The following is a 20189-nucleotide window of genomic DNA, read 5'->3' on the forward strand; positions in this document are numbered from 1 at the left end:
AACCGAAGCTGTTGGGTGAAAATGGCTTGCTTTACTTATTCAATTCTCAGGCCCAATTGTTTGATATTGTCTTATGGAGTTTTGGACCTTTCACACATGTTAATTACTCAAGACCTTTTCTTTTATTTTTAGAGATAAATCAAGTGAAAATTGTAGTTTGCTCTAGGTTGGCCTTTAATCAATATGATGAGACGAGCCTCGCCAAACAAAAATGTATAAATTGCGGGGCCCTCATTCAATGTTTAACTAAAAATACCTAGATTTCGGGATGGGCCGTTTAGCGAATTTCACGGCTTTTCCCAAAGATAATAACTCGTTAGTCACCTTAGGCGCGTTTTAATAACCTTACCTTCTTAATTACGGGTGCACATTTATGTGACCCAAATCCAAATCTCAACGGAGTCGAAACATGTTAACAATCACGGGTGCACTGGTGCGACGTGGTTCAAGACGCATTTTCACGACGTTGTAATTCTTTAAAAAAAAGATAAAAGCGGTTCACTAATAAAATGCACATAGGCCAGAACATGTTTTGAAATCAGATAAAATCAAATACAACAGTTGAGCGACCGTGCTAGAACCACGGAATCCGGGAATGCCTAACACCTTCACCCGGGTTAACAGAATTCCTTACTCGGATTTCTAGTTCGCGGACTGTTAACAGAGTCATAATTTCCTCGGTTCGGGATTCATCCGGTGACTTGGGACACCATTAATCTCCCAAGTGGCGCCTCTGAATTTTAATAATAAATCCCGTTCCGATTGTCACTTCAAGTTGGAAATAACTCCCTTTATTATACCCCTTCCCGGCGGGTGTAGGAAAAAGGAGGTGTGACAAAGGTGGATCTGAGAAAAGCCTATGATACCCCGGAATGGAATTTTCTTAGAAGAATGCTTATTGATCTTGGTTTTCCATTCAAGTTTGTGCAATGGATAATGGCATGTGTTACTACAGTGTCATATTCCTTGATATTTAATGGAGGACTGACAAAGCCTTTTAAAGAAAAAAGGGGGATTAGGCAAGGAGACCCAATGTCTCCATACTTGTTTGTTATTGCAATGGAATATCTGGGTAGAGAACTTGGACAATTGCATAAGAATGGAAACTTCAACTTCCATCCTAAGTGCAGAAAGTTGAACATTACACATATATGCTTTGCTGATGACCTCTTGATGTATTGCAGAGCTGATTTTGAGTCTATCAAGATCCTAAATGCTGCCTTTCACAGATTCTCAATTGTCTCTATCTTACAGGCAAATGTCAACAAAAGTGCTATATACATGGCTGGAATCTCTCAAGCTGAAAAATAGGAAATCCTTGCAACATTGGGTTTTACTGAAGGAAAGCTTCCTTTCAAATACTTGGGGATCCCTTTAGATTCTAAGAAGCTAGCAGTCTATCAATATTTACCTCTTATTGAAAAGATAATAGCAAGGATCGCCTGCTGGTCAGCAAAACTTTTATCTTATGCTAGTAGGTATCAACTGATAAAGGCTGTTGTATTTGGCATTCAAACCTATTGGGCACAGATTTTTGTTCTTCCAAAGAAGGTGATGAAAGCAATTGAAGCAATATGCAGAACGTTCCTATGAACTGGTACTGCTACTATCTCAAAGGGGGCACTAGGGGCTTGGGAAAAGGTGTGCAGGCCAACAGCTGCTGGAGGACTCAATATACTAGACATAAAAATATGGAACAAAACAACAATTATAAAACATCCGCAGGATATAACTAGGAAGAAGGACTGCTTATAGATAATGGGGGTGCACAACTTCTATATAAAGAATAGGAACTTGGAAACAATGGCTACACCTAAGACTGTATCTTGGGTGGTGAGGAAGATACTAGAAAGTAGAAGTTTGATCATGGAGCATCAACAACTCCAAGGAAACATTCACAGCAGGCTGCAGACAATGTGCAAGAATGCAAAGTTCCAGATTAAACTGATGTACTTGAAGCTGATACCAGACTACCCCAGAGCTGAATGAAAAAGTTTGATGCTGCACACAATATACATCCAAGATATAGATTCACCCTATGGCTTGCAACACGACAGAGGCTAGCTACAGTGGAAAGACTATTGAAGATTGGCATTCAAGTTCCTGCAGCCTGTGCATTCTATGGACATAGTCTGGAGTATTTTAGCACTTGTTCTTTTTATGCACCAACACAAAGAAACTGTGGTCCAGACTATGTTTATGAATGGGATATAAGAGGAACATTGGCGATTGGGAAACAGAGTTGAAATGGGCATGCAAGAAAGCCAAGAGCAGAAGAGGAATAAATGCTATAACTAGATGTTTTTTGCCATGACTGTTGCACTGATTTGGAGGGAGAGGAGCAGAATCAGATTTGATAAAGCTAAGTTTGATGATCTTCAAATCTGCAGAGAGATAGTGCTACACATACATATCAGAGGGAAGAGCATAGGCAAATAGAAAGAAGCATTGCAGCAGTTGGATTTGATTCCATAGATTGGATTAAAAGTTGAAGCCTTGCTATAATTGGTTTAACAAGTGTCTGCATTGAGAAGTAGTATAGGATAGATAGACACAAATTGTTAGTAGATGATTGTGATTTAATTGGGAGTAGACTGTCAAAGCTGCTCCTCGGACTCAATTGTACAAAATTTTGAGTATCAATAGAATATAATTTTAACTTAAAAAAAAGAAAGGTTGTTATAGAGAGGTCTGACAGTACTACTATTTCCCCCCATTTTGGGACGTTGCATCAACAAAATATAGCATTTGAAAACATATTCCGATTCCATATTCCAAAATGAAGAGTAAACACTTACTTCATCATTAAATTAAAAAACAAAACAATTTTATACATCTGCAATGGACTAAAAGAAAACACATCTGAGAACCTGGTAAAGAAAAAAAAAAGAAGGAAAAAGGTAAATACTGCTATGAGATTGTTGACAATAAATTCAATAAAAATAAAAAAACAAATGAAAAAAAGATGTCTGGTTTAGTTGGGCTGGGAATCTTTATGGGCTTTGTTTGGATCAAAATTCTGTGTCTTACGGTAGGCCCTCTCAAACTCCCTAGCCCTAGTATACCCAGATTGGGCCCACTCATCGATTTTGGGTAGACTATAGTTCTGTGCAATATATACTCCACAGAGAGCGCCGAACATGAATCCGACAAGGCCCATCTCCACTTCTGCCTTTCTTCCTATATATAAGAAGAAAGCTTACAATTTCTTGAAAAAATACTTTCTCTTTTGATTTGATGGGGCATGAGATGACGACTTTTATAGTGCACAACTATTAATTAGTTGGATATTTTATCCTCCAAGTTAAATTTTCTTAATTTGTTTAAAAAATTTGTGTTCTCTAAATAATTGTAAATACTTACCCCTTCTCCAAGAAGAGTCAATTTCCCTTTTTTTTCAAGAAACTCGTACCACTATGAAGATGGAGATATTAGAGTTTGTTTATTATTAAAACTAGAATTATCAGGGGCTAATGACTCCATAACTATGAGACATTAGAGTTCTTTTTTAAAAAAATTCACATACGAATATGAGTTACTTCTTGTATTAAAGGAATTACCCTGACCTGATAAAAAAATTTGGTACTACATTATAGTGATTAGTGATCATATGTTCTTTCACAGCTAGGAGTTGTATTATTACTTTTAGCCCGCGTCAAAAATTATTTACATCTTATAGCCTAAAAAGTGTATAAAATTTATATAATTTTTATATATAACATACAGAACAAAATTTATATAATTTTTGTATATAACATACAGAACGTATATATAAACAAAAAATATACAAATTTATACATTTTCCGGCTAATATTTTTTCGGCGCTATACAATGTCATTTTTTCTTAGATGATTAGCTACAACTATGATTTTTTTGACAGAGGTCTTAATTTTTCGAGCGACCGGAATGATAAATTTACCATTGAATTGTTACTCAACTGTCCCAACTAGGGCTGTGCATGAATCGGATTAGATCGGATTTTGGATTCTAGAAAATGAAATCCGAATCCGATCCGAATTAATATCTGATCGGATCAGATTTTTGAATTTCGGATCGGATTATTATGTCTCAAAGTTGCAAACTCATACGTTTATTTTCTTTTATAAAAAAGGCAATACAGTAAGAAAAATTCATGTTTCTGCAATTATGTGAGTACTATGGTGCCAATATAGCTAAATCCATCAATTGTAAAGGTAATAACTTGGAGGAAAATATAAAGGAAGTACTAACTATCCGAAATTAAAGTTTAGTATTTATACATGCCCTAATAATTTCGGATTTCGGGTCGGATTAAAATTATACCAATCCGAAATTCAAAATTTTAATAAACACAATCCGAAATCCGATCCAATCCGAAATACGAAATTGAACGGATAGGTTCGGATTTCGAATATCCGATCCAAATGAACAGCCCTAGTCAAAACGCATCTTGCTCCTGCTGTCTTATTTTGCTTGCCAATAATTAGCTGAATGATTTATAGCCCGTTTGGCCAAGCTGCAAAAATTAGCTTATTTTGAGAAGTGCTTTTTTCAAAAGTGCTTTTCTCAAAAGTACTTTTGGTGAGAAGCAATTTGTGTTTGGCTAATTAGTTTGAAAAGCACTTCCGAGCAGCAATTAGTGTTTGGCCAAGCTTTAAAAAACTACTTCTAAGTGTATTTTTCTCAAAAGTGCTTCTCAAAAAAGTGCTTTTGGAGAGAAGCTACTTTTTTCTGCTTCTCCAAAACTGCTTCTGCTTCTCCTCAAAAGCACTTTTTTTCCTTCCAAAAGCTTGGCCAAACACCTCAATTTTTGGCCAAAGGTGATTTTGGCAAAAAAAAAAAAAAAAAAAAATTTTTTTTGGCCAAAAAAAAGCTTGGCCAAACAGGCTATTAGTAAACCCAAACACAAAAATGAGAGCAAATTCTCCAGTTTAAATTGTAACCAAACATTGCATAACATTAAAGTATCTGGCTTAACATGATTTTCTTTGTACGTTTCATTATTAGAGAATAGGCAAATATACGAGATCAGTATAGTAGTATTAAAAAGCTAATTCGACCACTTAATTATTCCAATATCCGTTAAGGAATGGTAAAAACATTTATATTTCATACATAGTTAGTTAGTTACAAGCACTTAAATACACATTAATATACAAATCTTTGACTGAATTACAAACAAACAATTTCGCTGATAAAACAAATAAAAAAGAAGAAAAAGTAGAAAGATTTCTCACTCCCCCGACATAAATAACGAATCACTCTTTATTTTTGTGTTCTTCGCCAGCTTCATCACCATAGAAATTCTCGGGCCTATGATAGATTCTTTCATGATCCCTAGCCCCGAACCAGCAATAATGGGCCGGGCCATCTTCATTAGGACTGAAATTCTCGGGCCTATGATAAGTTCTCTCATGATCCCTGGCCCTGAACCGACAGTCATGGGCCGGGCCACCTTCATTAGGACTGAAATTCTCGGGCCTGCGATAAGCCTTCTCAAGCTCCCGGGCCTTGACACAACCGGAATGGATCCACTCACATATTCTTGGAACTCTGTAGTTTTGGGCTACATAAACTCCACAAAGAGAGCCCAGAACGAATGTAAAGCCTCTTCCAAAGCCCATTTTTTTTTTTAGAAATTAACCAAAGTTTTTCAGCTGTGTATGTGACTTTTACTGGTTATGAATGGAGCGTATATATACCTTTGAGGATACCTGCAACTGCTTCAAAGTTGTATATATCTTGCCTTCCAAGTTATTTTTCTTAAATTTTACGTATTAAACTATTGTCCATAATATAATGGCACTTATAACCCCTTCTCCAAGAGTCAGACTTTCCAACTCTTCATGTATCTTAAAGAAGTGAATTGTTTGACTTTTCAACATGTATATGTCGATTTACTCATAACTAACTTAATAGGATAAGAAAGGGGCTGAAGCCACCGTGATAATGAGGTTGAGTTGAAAAGTTTAAATCAATTTTTGCCGAATTTTATTTTTTTGCTTTTTTAAAATTAGTTGTACTTGTTCCGGTTTGTCATCTTGGTCCCTATACTCCATAAAGTTTCATCCAAACACCTTAACTTAATCAAAATAAGACTTTTAAACCTCTTCGGATTCGTGTGATGCTCACTTGCTTGATGTGGATGACAAATCAACATCCGCTTCAGATTCTATGCCAAAATAATATTATTTAACAAAATTTTAATTTCATAAATAAAAAATAAAAAAAGAAAAGCAAAAAATTAAAATTGAAGAAAAACCCTTCCTCCCTTCTTCAAACCCACCCACTCATCCTTCTTAAAAGAATAACGCCACCTGCCATGGCTCCTCCACCATGAGTACCATCACCTCCAATATCAATTCTTTTTTCTTATAATTTTCACCCCTCTTTAAAGAAAGTTATCTATCCATGAAAAATCCTCTTGAAAAATACATGAGCAGATAATTAATTTTTTTGGATTTTGACTTATTCCTCTACTCCAATTTGGAAGGGCGGTGAAAAAATTTGACAGCTTAGACCACCGAAAAAAAATGGAGGAGCCACAGAGAAGGGGAAAATGACATGATGGAAGAAGAAATACACACCAAGAAAAAAATATAATGGAAGAAAGGACGAAGAAAGATGAAGAAAAAGGGAAAGGGAGGGGATCTGAAGAAGAAGAAGAAGATAGGGGGGAGGGGGAGGGGGGGGGGGCAGAACGAATGGGGAGGGGAGATATGAGGAAGAACAGAGAAGGGTGGAGGGGAACGAAGGGGAGGGGTACTATGCTAGTATTTCTTTTATTTATTGATATTATTTTTTTTAATAAAGAAAAAGCATCAACTCACGCATTGAATGTGTGTGTAAATCACTCGTTTTGTCCACTTCAGCCATATCAATGCCACATAAGCTCGGTCAACGGTTAGAAGGGTTTAAAAGTCTTATTTTGATAATGTTGAGGTGTTTGGATAAAACTTTATGGAATATAGGGACTGAGTTGACAATCCGAAACTAGTACAAATGTCTCCCAGGCTATTCTGCCTTAAAACTAATTTATTTATTCCTACTTTGTGGCCGGTGGATTTGTAAGCATTAGTTTATTTTATTCATGTGTCCAGACAACATTCGAAAACCAAAAATAAGCATTAGCAACAGTAATTAATATATAGCCATTAGTAATTTAGAAATTAAAATCTATAATGTATGTTAGTATAGAACATTAGGAAGTACTAAATATTAGAGAAATGACACAATGGCAAGTTGATAAACAATAATCATTTTGAGGTCATAGGAGCAATGTAATCCTTATAACAATATCAAATTACAGATGAAAAATAAGATAAGGATCAAAGAAAACTACAGGATTCGAACCCAGGATACAGGGATTGTAGAGCATTAACAGGCTTCGTTCAACCAGTATAGCAACAAAAACATTCAGAATGCATGTGCCATTTAATTACTATAACTATGGTCTTAACTGCATTTCTAAATGCACGTGCGCAATATTTTGCGAGATGGCGAGTGCTAGGGCACCCCAACCCGGGATAGATCTACCTCTATACTTATTCCCTTTTTTTTTTTTTCTCTAAGGGTTAGATAAGTTTGATGAGTTAGTAGAAAAGTAAAGGGAAGGATCCGGCAAGAATCGAACCTTACACCTGTAAGATACATATAAGATAACATCCCCAGCTATTACTCAAATACTTTTGCCTTCTTATTAACCAATTCCAAATGAACGAGGCAGAGGAATTGAAGATATGGGGCAAGATATAGATATTGGAATCTAAACACAAGATGATTTATAAACTTTACTCTAGCTTGTAGCGTAATAGCATTCACTAATTCTCGATAATTTTCGCCAACAGAACTTCTCTACGTTGAATCACTTTAGAGAACACACAATTGTAGCACTAGCTAACGACTAAATTTCTATCATGTGAAGTACAAATGATTTCACTGTCATCCACAAACTAACAAGTCAAATTGAGAGAAAATTCCAAAGAAAGGTGGTTGTTTAATGGAGCTGGAGAGGGGGGGTGGGGTGGAACTAGTTATAACCCTACATTCACATGGCTATGGTTAGCCAAAAATGACCAAACAACCTAATATTGTGAATTTCATTCACTTCCAATTCATTCCTTATCTTCAATTCATAAAAATATCCATAGAACCAGAACTGACCACTAGTTAGTATGGCCTATCCTACAAGTTGAATTCTATAAATTCCCAAGTGAACCTAAACCTGGTACATAAGTATTTCTTCAAAATATTTGTACAAGCTAAGCTAGTTACTCAAAAATGATTGGTTCTAAGGCATTTTCTGTTTTTATTTTGCTGAATGTAATAGTGTTTTTCACTTGTGTTTCATCTCACAATGTACCATGCCCTCCAACTCCAAAGAGTAAGCCAGTGACTCCATCCCCAACAAAAGCCCCAGCTAAGTGTCCCAAAGACACACTAAAATTTGGTGTCTGTGGAGATTGGCTAGGGCTGATTCATGAGGTAATTGGGGCAAAACCAAGTAGTCAATGTTGTGCTCTTTTCGAAGGGATAGCAGATGTTGAAGCTGCTTTGTGTTTATGCACTGCCATTAAGGTCAATGCTTTGGGAGCCCTTAACCTAAAAATTCCTATTGCCATCAGTTTGGTTCTTAATTCTTGTGGAAAGAAAGTGCCTAAAGGCTTTAAATGTGCTTGACGGTTTAAAGTGGTGTGGCGTACCCAGAATTTCGCGCAAACACTAGCCATCTATTGTTACAATTCAGCTTGTAAATGGGTTCGGATCTAGCATCAATTATGTTGTTCTTGTGGCTTTACTTTCTGTCCTAAAATGTTATTTACTTGGTATTTTTTCCAAGCAATATCAGTCTAACGTATATATAAATCCTTTAAATTAAACATATGAAGAATGCTTTTCATGAAACGATGTCGGAAAACTGATTCAGTTTCATTTACGGATCTTGGTAAACAACAATTCATTAAAGAGAAAAGAGAAAGCCAGCGAAAAATATACACTTACGATGTAAAGGAAAACAAGATATACAAGGCAAACAGGTAAAATTATATTGATATATAAAAAGTTATTTTAACTGTTAGCAGGTCGTAAAAGTTAAAATTCTTATTCAGAACAAGTGCAAGCAATAGATCGCTCTGTTTCTCCAACCCGCATAAGATGTTCTACTTCGTCTTTTAATTCAAGATAATCAGAGTTACGAACTAGCCTGTCATGTAACAACATTTTGATGGCATTGACTTGAAATTGGTATAGTGTAATAAGTGTCTGCACCATTGGCCTGGACATATCAGCGAAAAAAAAATTGCACCATTCCGCATAGAGCAAATTCAACAAGAACACACTTCACTGGTTCATGCAACGTCAATTCATGTTTAAGAGCACATTCTGCCCGTTGTTAATCGTGTTAAGTGTTTGTCCAGATTTTCTTACCATAATTGATTTTCCTATCTCATGAAGGAAAGGACAACATATTTACCATAGTTGGATTTTTCTTTTCCTAGAAGGAAAATATAATTCTTCCATATTTGGCTAGTCTCTTTTCTTGTAGGAAAAGGTTTGGAGTTCTATAAATTGAAGATACGTCCTTCTCATTCAGTAGCATCCACAATGTAGCCATATGGGATTTGAGAGTCATGTTTAGGGGGAGAACTTTACGGGACAAGTGTTAGTGCGTCACTTGTGTTTGCCTCTTCGTGAGGTTGTTCTCTCGATATTTTGTACTCTCTTTTTATATAGTGGATTGCTCAGCTCCGCGGTGGACGTAGATCAATTGACCGAACCACGTTAAATGTTTGTGTCTCTTTTGTTGTCTGACTTATCGTCGATCAAGGTTTGCTTTACTAGTTTCCGCATGGCACCTGATTTTTTCGGTCCTAACAAATCGAATTAGCACACGAAAAGTGATGTCGATACAAATATACGAGAATGTTTGCTAAGGATATGCTCTCTGATAGGTTATATGTGTATCCCTGTTATGTTTTGATGATCTAACAAATTTACTATTAAAAACCAGATAAGGAACCTGATACACATTCTTAAAAACTTAAAGATCAACAAGTCTCCAGTTGGGGACACAATTCAACTCTTCAGAGTCAAAGGAACAGTAGAGGGAACAAAAATAGCTACCAGTTCCCACGGTGACTGTAAAAGTCAACTCCCCCAGCTGTAAAGTTGTTGCCTGCACACGCAACAGTGCGAAAACAGTGCAACAGTCAACTTTATGGGGAATGCCCTTTACCTAACTTGCTTGCATTATTCAAAAGATGTCACAAATGAATTATTAACATCAAGCAAAGGTAAAACAAAATACTTTCACATTCAAGACTTGATCAAGCATTTTCTCAAGTCATCCATCAACCTTGCAAGTCACTCTTAAGGGCATCAAGAACAAAGAACAACATAACAACGGACTAGTTCCCTGTATCGAGTTATTACATGTCCTTAGTTGTGTTGTACCTTTGTTAAAACACTCGTAATTCCTACTTAGCTTAGTTAGAAGCATTGTGTATGAAATCTTTGTAAATCATAAACCCTTGTGTTGTGTCTTTGCTAGAGTTAGTCGAGTTGTAAAGTCTTTGTAATAGAGTTATTACAAAGTGGTTTGTAATATTGTTGTTACAAGTTAGTGAGGGATTAAGAGGTTAATTCCTAGGTTACAATAGTTTGTAATATAAAGTTTGCTCAGTAGTAAAGTTGAAATCCTACAAGGGTAGGTCGTGGTTTTTGATCCCGTGAGTAGGGAGTTTTCCACGTAAAACTCCATTGTGTCATTTACTTACTGCAGTCTGCGTGTGTTCTGTGGGAAGTAATAGAGAACCTGGTTCTCTATATAGTTTGGTGGACCCTTAATTTCTATCAATTGGTATCAGAGCAGGTTCTTTCTATTAGGCTAACACCTAGAAAGGATCCTTATGGTTGCTCCGCCAAACATTGAAGAAGTAAAGTCTACCTACAGACCACCAAGATTCAACGACCAGTACTATGGATGGTGGAAGACAAGGATGCATGACTTCATCATGGCTAAAGACTCAGAGCTTTGGGATATCATCTGCGATGGACCCTTCGTTCCTACGAAGACCATTGGAGCCCCCGCAGTGACAGTTCCTAAAACAAGAAAGGAATATAATGATGCTGACCGCAAGGCTATCGAAAAGAACTTTCGATTTAAGAAAATCCTCGTCTGTGGTATTGGACCAGATGAGTACAACATGATTTCAGCATGCCAATCTGCTAAGGAGATATGGGAAGCTCTCCAAACAGCTCATGAAGGACAACACAGGTAAAGCAGTCCAAGGTTGACATGCTGAACCACAAGAGTATGAGATTTTCAGAATGAAGGACGATGAGTCCATTCAGGATATGCACACTCGCTTCACATCTATCATTACTGAGCTTCACTCATTGGGAGAGATCATCCCCAAGAACAAACTTGTCAGGAAGATACTTAGTGTATTACCTGGTTCCTGGGAAAGCAAAGTAAATGCCATCACAGAGGCAAAGGATCTTCAGGAGCTGACCATTGATGAACTTGTTGGCAATCTCAAGACTTATAAAATGAAGAAGAAGAAGGATAATGAGAGAATAGAGCCCAAAAGGGAGAAGAAACTGGTCCTCAAGACGGACAACAATGACTCAGGTGGTGAGGATGCTGATATGGCCTACCTGACAAAAAGGTTCAAAAAATGGTTCGCAGAAATGGAGGCATTCCAAAAAGGGGCAGCTCCAGCAAGCCAAAAGGTTATGACCTATGTCATAAGTGCGACAAGCCAGGACACTTCATCAAGGATTGCCCTCTTCTCAATCAAGATCAGTACAAACACAACACTAACAAAGCAGCTAAGAGGAACCAGGTTCCTGACAAATGACTTAAGAGAAAAATGTCGCTGACAATGCTGTGAAACAAGCTCTTGCTGCATGGGGAGACTCTTCCAGCGAATCTGAAGAAGATGATCAAGGTGATAGCTCCATGATGGCAGTGGAAAGTGAAGCAGCTGAGTATGACTCAATCTTTGCCCTTATGGCAAAACCTGACAATGATAAAGATGACGATGATGATGATGAGGTAAACTTCTTAGATGTTCAAAGAAATCTAAAGTCTTATTCTCCGAAAAAACTTATGTCTTTGGCAAATATTTTAATTGATGCTTATCATAGTCTTATAAATGATAAAGATGCATTAACTGTGGAACTGGGAAAAGCAAAACAGTCGAGAGATGATCTAGTAGTTGTGGTGGTAGACTTAAAGGAAACGATTGAGAGTCAGAAGAAAGAAAAAGATGCCTTAACTGAAAAAATTACAAACATAGAACATGACAGAGATGATCTAGTGGTTGTTGTGGTTGATCTAAAAGAGACCATTGAGTTTGCTAAAAAGGAGAAAGAAGTTTTAGCTGAGGGGGTTGCTAATATTGAGCATGAGAGAGATGACCTATTGGTGGTGGTTGTAGACCTAAAGGAAATAATTGAGGAACTAAAAAGGGAAAGTAGGCCTGGGCACACTCGAAAAGGAAAGGAAGTTGTAAGTGAAGCACTCCTTAGGTTTGAAGATGAGTTAAAATTAGTGAAATCTAGTCTGTGTGCAGAGCTTGAGAAAAACAGACAACTTCAGGAAGACCTAGGGACAGTGAAGAGTAACCTAGAAAAATCACTTAAGTGGACCTGGTCCTCTGATGCAATCACTGCTATGTATACAAACAGTAGGGGAAACATGTTAGGAATCGGGTTTCAAAGAGAAAAGACTCCCTACAACTAGCAAGTACGTTACTGTACCTGATAACTAGCTCTGCACTCACTGTGGTAACACTGGGCACTTCAAGGAAACCTATAAGGCCAGATTTCAATCTCAACAGAAAACAAAGTTTTTGCTGAAAAAGTAACTACTGCTAGGGAACCTGGTCCTTCATATAAAAATCGTGTGATGCCTGCTTGGACCAAAAGAGCCCTCATTCACCCCTTTCCTCATTACAAGGGACCCAAACTTGTTTGGGTTCCTAAGTCTAACTTTTGATTTCCTTGTGCAAGGAACAGTGAAAGGGAGAAGCCAACAATGGTACATGGATAGCGGCTGCTCGAAGCACATGACTGGAAGTACAAATAATTTCCTTTCATTGAAGGCCCTGTAGGGAGGGAGTGTATCCTTTGGAAGTGGCAAGAAGGGATACATTCTGGGAGTTGGAAGGATCGGGAAGTCTCTTTATCACTCTATTGAAAATGTGTACTGCGTGAACGGGTTGAAGTACAGCTTCTTGAGTGTTTCCCAAATCTGTGACAAGGGAAACAAAGTGGAATTTGTATCCAAGATATGCACAGTCACAAATTTTGTGACTGGTGAAGTGGTGTTAGTGGCCAAAAGATACAAAAATATCTATGTTGATGACTTTGAGTCCTTGCAAAATGGGGACCTTAGCTGTCTGAGTGCTGTTAATAATAATGCTGAGCTATGACACAGAAGGCTGGATCATGTAAGTTTCACGTTGCTGAACAAATTGGTCAAGAAGGACCTGGTTCATGGTCTGCCCAAGTCAAGATTCAAGGATCACAGGGTGTGTGATGCATGTATAAAAGGAAAGCAAGTCAGATCCTCTTTCAAGCTCAAAAAGGAAGTTAGTACCTTAAGGCCACTTGATCTCCTACATATGGATCTATATGGACCTATGAGGGTGCCAAGTAGAGGAGGAAAGAAGTCCATATTTGTTATACTGGATGACTATTCCAGATTTATTTGGACCTTGTTTCTCAGAACCAAGGATGAAACCTTTCAAGTGTATGTAGAATTTGTGAAGAAGATCCAGGTGAAGACGAGCCATAATGTAGTATACATCAGGTCTGACCATGGGACAGGATTTGATAATGCCAAATTCGACGAATTCTGTGTTGAAAATGGCATCACTAATAATTTTTTAGCTCCAAGAACACCTCAACAAAATGGTGTTGTGGAGAGGAAGTACAGGACTCTTGAAGACATGGCAAGAACAATATTGATTGGCAGTGGCATTGCAAAGGGTTTCTGGGCAAAAGCGGTCAACACTGCATGCTACTTGGTGAACAGGTGCATGATCAGGTCCCTTCTAAACAAAACGCCATATGAACTGCTGAATGGAAGGAAGACCAAGTTGACATATTTAAGAACATTTGGCTGTAAATGCTTTTCTTCAGCAATGGCAAGGAAACACTTAGAAAATTCGATGCCAAAAGCGATGAGGGAATCTTTCTAGGCTATTCATCACAAAGCAAAGCCTACAAAGTATATAACAAAAGAACTCAATGTGTTGAGGAAAGCATACATGTGATCTTCAATGAATCTCATGACCCATGTGGAAAGTATCTGAATGATAAAAATGATCAAGACGGAGAACAGTCAATTGTCCCTAGTGAAGTCATTGACATGGCAAATGGAAAGACTGATATGATGAGCCACGTTGAGGAATCAAATGAGGACGGTGCAACCATATCTCCAATTGATGAAGATGAACCTGGTCCCTCAATCACAACAATTGAAGCTGAGAACAGAGTTGTCGATGCTGTCCAAGGCACCCCACACGCTAAGATAAGAAGAAGCCAAGGTTCACAGTCTGAAATACCTGGATCCTCTAACATGAGACTCAAGTGTCTAACTGGAAGCACAAAAGTTCACACCCTCTTGAAAACATAATCACTCATCTTGATTCAGGAATTCAAACCAGATAAAAGACAACAAACTCACTTGCCTTCTCAGCCTGTCTCTCTCAAATAGACCCCAAAAATATCAAGGAAGCATTGAAAGATGTAGACTGGATTACAGCTATGCAAGAAGAGCTCCATCAATTTGAGAGGAACAGTGGGTGGCACCTGGTTCTACGACCTGTTGACCGAACTGTTATAGGAACCAGATTTGTATTCAGAAACAAACTTGATGAGGTTGGAAATACAACAAGGAACAACGCAAGGCTAGTAGTTCAAGGTTACAATCAAGAAGAAGGGATTGACTATGAACGTTTGCTCCAGTTGCTCGAATGAAGGCTATCAGAATTCTCATTGCCTTTGCATCTCATATGGAATTCAAATTGTTCCAAATGGATGTCAAAACTGCATTTCTAAATGGTTTTCCAAAGGAAGAGGTCTTCGTCAAGCAACCACCTGGATTTGAGAATCATAAACATCCTACGCACGTCTTTAAACTTGACAAGGCTCTGTATGGGCTAAAGCAGGCTACTTGTGCTTGGTATGAAAGATTGTCAAAATTTCTTCTAGAAAATGGTTTTACAAGAGGAAAAATTGACAACACTCTCTTTCTGAAAAAAAGGAGAAAAGAACCTGCTCATTGTGCAGATCTACGTTGATGACATCATTTTTGGAGCAACAAACGATTCTCTGTGTGAGGAATTTGCAAAACTCATTAGGAGAGAGTTTGAAATGAGTATGATGGGGGAACTGAACTTTTTCTTGGGATTACAAGTATCAGACTCCCAAGGGGACAATGATAATTCAACAGAAGTACATCAAGGAGTTGCTCAAGAGATTTGACATGGAAAGATCAAAAATCATTAATACTCCCATTGCCATAGCCACTCGTCTGGACATGGATGAACCTGGTTCCTCTATGAATGAGACCATGTATAGAGGTATCTAAGGGTGTTCATAAAAACCCAAAAAATCGAACCAAACCGAAAACCGAACCAAATCGACCAAAAAAATGATACTTTTTAGGTTTGGTTTGGTTTTGGTTTTGAATTTTAAAAACCGATAAAATTTGGTTTGGTTTTGATTTTAATAAAAAAAACAAAAAAAACCGAACCAAACCGACTATAAAAGTAGCTATTTAAATTTATTATTACACCTATATATATGTGTATTTTTGTATAAAGTTTCTAAAATTTTATAGTAGATATTAGTCATTTGTATTTTTAGTCTTGTTCTTTGCTATTATAATAATCTTATTTTTTACCTTTACATTCTAGTTTGATTGGTAGTTTTTTTTGCCTAATACAAGTTTAATTGAGTACTTTAAATTATTCATCACTATTTAATTCAATTATCATCTATATATCTTGGTAAATGATAGATTTCTCAAAGATCAATTGATTTGATAGTGTTATGTTGAAAATATAGTCGCTGGAATATGTGTTTGGTAGTGTATGTCTCATATTTAAGGAAAAAACTGATAAATAACCGCAAAAATCGACAAAAACCGAATCGATATAAGCCGACTTAATTGGTTTAGTTTGGTTCCAATATTTGAAAAATCGACTTACTTGTTTTGGTTTCCTTTTAGGGAAAAACTGACCCAAGCCGAACCATGAACTCCCCTAGAGGTATCATAGGGTCATTCCTGTATCTCACAGCAAGCAAACCAGATATTGTTTTTAGTGTGGGTCTTTGTGTCAGGTTTCAATCTAATCCAAAGGAATCTCATCTAAAGGCAGCCAAAAGAATCCTGAGATATCTCAAAGGGACACAGGACTTGGTTCTCTACTATCCCTTAGGAGACAATTTTGATTTAATTGGGTATGCGGATGTTGACTACGCTGGGTATCTAGTGGACAGGAAAAGCACTTCTGGCATGGCACATTTTCTGGGTTCATGTCTGATTTCATGGGGTACAAGAAAACAAAACTCAGTGGCCCTCTCACCTGCAGAAGCTGAATATGTAGTTGTTGTATCTTGTTGTGCTCAACTGTTATGGATTAAACAACATCTGGAAGATTTTGGTGTGTTTTCTGATTGCGTGCTCTTACTATGTGACAATACCAGTGCTCTCAATATGGCCAAGAATCTAGTTCAACATAAGAGAACAAAGCACATTGATGTGCGACATTACTTTCTCAGAGACAATGTTGAAAAAGGGCTTATCTGTATGAAATTTTGCAGCACATAAGATCAAATTGCAGACATATTCACCAAAGCACTGAGCAGAGAGCATTTTGAAAGGAATCGCTTGTCACTTGGGTTGATGAAATTAAGCTGAAGACCTGTTCCCTCGATGATTGGCTACGAAAGAAATGTACAGGTAAAATAGATAAAAAATATTTTCTGGCAAAGTCTAACTCATCTCTATACCGTTACAAGGTGACACGCATGACGATTGCATAGCGAAAAAGCAGCTAATACATTGCACGTTGGTCAAAGAATGAGGCATACATTTGCAAAATCTTCCAGGGAACCTGGTTCCCTCGACACAGGTTAGTAGTTCCTCTGTATTCTCATGCACAATTTTTAAACGGCGAAACGGTGCCATGTCATCAATTTGTCAGTTTCTTTTCTTTCCCGCTTTTTGAACCCAAGTGTCTTACCCCTTTATGAAGTGACCCGACTACCCAGATTGCCACCCATTCCTAACTGGTCCCTCACCCATATTAAATAACGCCTCTCGGTCACTTTCACAACTATCCACATCAAAAAATCCAAAATTCCTCTTTTCCCTTCTTCAAACAAAACACCTTCTTCTTCAACTCACTAAACTCCATCATGTCTGAAAATCATGAAGCCCAAAGTGCTCCAAGCATCGTCCCCACTGTTTCTTCACCCGTTGAACCACCAGTGTTAGAGCCAACACTTCCCACTCCGACCAGTCCAAACCCTAAATCAGAGTCACAACCACCTACCTCTCCGACCCAGTCGAGTACTGGTTCTCATCGGAGTCACAAAACTTTGAATCCCAAAAAATTTATGGCCGTAAACTCTCCTTCTGCCTCGCTTGAAGAAATGGTTGAACAGGATAAAGTAGAGAGAGAAGAAAATCCAGAAGTTTCTAGTCTACCTGTGGAAGAAAGCTTTGCCAAGGAACAAGATGTGGGTCATATCCATGCTGAATCGACAATGACAACCCCTGGCCTTGATTCTACAGGTATTACTCTTCCTACTTCTGAGTTTACCATGGGGTTACAAGAACAAGAGGCCATAGAAAATATGTTGTCAATAGCTGCTGAGGGAAGTGTTATTGGAGGTGGTGAATGTGTGTCTGAGTCTGAGGGGAAAGAAAATACACTAGTGGAGAGTACGGAACTGGTGCCTGTTGAAACATCAGCACCGGACAATACTATTGGGTCACCAACTGAGGGGCCTGACCCCTCCACCCAAGAGGAGCCAACCCCTGGTTTCTCTCAATCACCCCGGGTTAGTATTGGTCCTGCTCCCTCTCCTCACTTCTATGTTGAGCCTTTATCCATAGTTGTTCCTGAGATGCGTTCCTTGTCTGAGGAGGAGAAGGAGGATAGTGAAGAAGAAGATTATGATAATGTGGCTCTGGCAAGCTTTATTAGTGCTAGGAGTAAAAAAGCACCTCCCCAGGGGTCAACGTCTAAGAGACCCATCACGAGGCTACAAAAGAAGGAAGAATTTGAGTCCATTTTAAGGAAAAGTAAAAAAGGAAAAGAAGAAGAGGCGATTGGTAAAAGATGGAAAGGTTGTCAATGAAAAGGTAGTGCCTCATGCACTATTCATGAATGTTGATGATGAGGTAGAAGAGGAACCTGGTTCCTTGGTTCGTAAGTCCTCAAAAGAACCTTACTGTTCCAAAGTCCAAAAGGGAGTCATCTATGTTTGAAAAAGAGTTGAGAAGGGTTGAGGGTGAAAACTTTGGTGAGAAAGAGAGTGAGAAAGTGGTTGAGGAGTCTTGTAAAACCGTGGCTGAGGAGTCTGCTGAGAAGATCTCCATGATATCTGCAGACAAAGGAAAGACTGCTACCAAATCAGATAAGAAGAAGGTTGAGGCCAGTGCGGAACCTGGTTCCTCCAAAAGGACCAAGGATGGTGATGCCCAGGATGCTGGCAAAGAAAAATTAAAACACCAAAAGGTGTTGTAGGGTTGTTCATTTGCCCCTGATATTCTGGAGATGACCGGAATGCGCCAATTGGTGGAGATCTGTGAACACCAACAATGGACACATTTGTTCACAAGTGACAATCCTAAAGTTTATGAGGAAGAGGTGCATAGTTTTTATGCTGACTTCTTTATAGTTGAGGATGATCATATTTGTATGATGGTGAATGGTGCTGATTTTGTGATGGATACTACTGTTCTGTGAAGTAATTTGGGGGTGTCTACTGATGGTATGTCTTCTGTTGAGGGAACTTGCTCGTCTAACTTCAGAAATGCCATAGTGAAGGACAAGGCCATACATCACCGGGGACGGGTACACAAGAAGGCCCTCCTTCCAGTGTACCAACTACTGTACGAAATGGTAAACAAAGTTCTGCTTCCCCACGCAGAAAGGAGGTCAATAACTTCACGAGTAGACCTGGTTCTCATGGAAGCACTGGATGGCTACACTACTATAATCTGCCTGGCATCATGATAGAGCATATGTAGAAGGTGACAACATTCAAAGATGGTAATCATGGCCTGCCTTACGGCTTCCTCCTCACTAAGGTCTTTGAATTCTTCAAAGTCCCTTTGGGAAAAGTTAAAGTGGGTATTCGTAAGCAAACCTTCTCCAAGACCACCCTCGAGGAATGTGAATGTATTAATAAGAGAGGAGGGGCTGGCAGCACTTCTACGATCTCTCAGCTGATCAATGCACAGAACAGTATCACTGAAGAGATAAGGAAGCCAAAGGCAAGGAATGCCATTCTCGAAGGTTAGCTCAATCAGGTTTAGTAGGCACCTGGTTCCAGCAGCTCTCAAAGCACAGAGGTTTCCCGTCTTATAAAAAAAAATCCCGACCTCAGGAAACAGGTTGAGGACCTGAAAGAGAGACTTCTCAATGAGCCGGTCTCAGCTAATGCTCGAATGGACATCCTTCTTAGAACCCTTGCCTTTTCATCTGGGCCTTCCCCTTCCAGTGCCCCCTAAATAGTGTTCCCATTCCAAGTGTCAAGTTCTTTGTGTATGTCCTCTGTTTTAGTTCTGATGATGTTTATGACTGGTACTTTTGTTCTTGTTGTTTTTATTTTGTGGATGTGTTTGGAAACAATGGAACTGCTACCTGCTTAATTATCCAAAATTAATGAAAGTTTCGTCCTTTTGTTGTGTATCCATTGCTCTTCTGCTATGTTTTTAGTCATGATTGTGTGCACCCATGTGTCATGAGTTAACTAAAGCTAGACTTCTTTTTTGTTAAGGCCTGCTACTGATCTTTTTATGATGCCAAAAGGGGGAAAAATAATTGAGGGGGAATAGGATGGGGAACAAATTCAGGGGAAATACAGGAAATACGAATGTCATCCTGGTTCTTAGGGGGAACTTGAATTATAAGTTTGTCATCATTAAAAAAAGGGAATTGATAGGTTATATGTTT

The 20189-nt window shown here is 38.3% G+C and overlaps 3 protein-coding genes across 3 annotated transcripts; all 3 read left to right on the forward strand.

Annotated features, from left to right (window-relative positions):
- On the forward strand, positions 937–1311 carry LOC109233851 (uncharacterized mitochondrial protein AtMg01250-like). The gene has a single exon (XM_019399706.1). It carries the CDS (start codon positions 937–939, stop codon positions 1309–1311), a length of 375 nt encoding a protein of 124 aa, XP_019255251.1.
- Positions 8194–8862, forward strand: LOC109240337 (putative lipid-binding protein At4g00165). Its single transcript, XM_019406966.1, has one exon. It carries the CDS (start codon positions 8260–8262, stop codon positions 8656–8658), a length of 399 nt encoding a protein of 132 aa, XP_019262511.1. The 5' UTR covers positions 8194–8259; the 3' UTR covers positions 8659–8862.
- Positions 10887–14970, forward strand: LOC109233861. The gene is made up of 8 exons (XM_019399717.1): positions 10887–11254; positions 11307–11785; positions 11847–12660; positions 13217–13312; positions 13424–13798; positions 13964–14023; positions 14131–14537; positions 14690–14970. The coding sequence occupies exons 1-8, from the start codon at positions 10887–10889 to the stop codon at positions 14968–14970; spliced, it is 2880 nt and encodes a 959-aa protein (XP_019255262.1).

Source organism: Nicotiana attenuata, chromosome 1 (genome assembly GCF_001879085.1).
Source record: "Nicotiana attenuata strain UT chromosome 1, NIATTr2, whole genome shotgun sequence".
Taxonomy (NCBI): Eukaryota; Viridiplantae; Streptophyta; class Magnoliopsida; order Solanales; family Solanaceae; genus Nicotiana; species Nicotiana attenuata.

Excerpts from the sequence above, each read along its gene's own strand:
- LOC109233851 (XM_019399706.1), top strand. The coding sequence starts at position 937 with ATGGCATGTGTTACTACAGTGTCATATTCCTTGATATTTAATGGAGGA.
- LOC109240337 (XM_019406966.1), top strand. The coding sequence starts at position 8,260 with ATGATTGGTTCTAAGGCATTTTCTGTTTTTATTTTGCTGAATGTAATA.
- LOC109233861 (XM_019399717.1), top strand. The coding sequence starts at position 10,887 with ATGGTTGCTCCGCCAAACATTGAAGAAGTAAAGTCTACCTACAGACCA. Across the intron at positions 12,661-13,216 it reads TCTGATGCAATCACTGCTAT|CTTCTTGAGTGTTTCCCAAA; the intron begins GTATACAAACAG and ends GTTGAAGTACAG. Across the intron at positions 14,538-14,689 it reads TAAGATAAGAAGAAGCCAAG|CCTGTCTCTCTCAAATAGAC; the intron begins GTTCACAGTCTG and ends TTGCCTTCTCAG.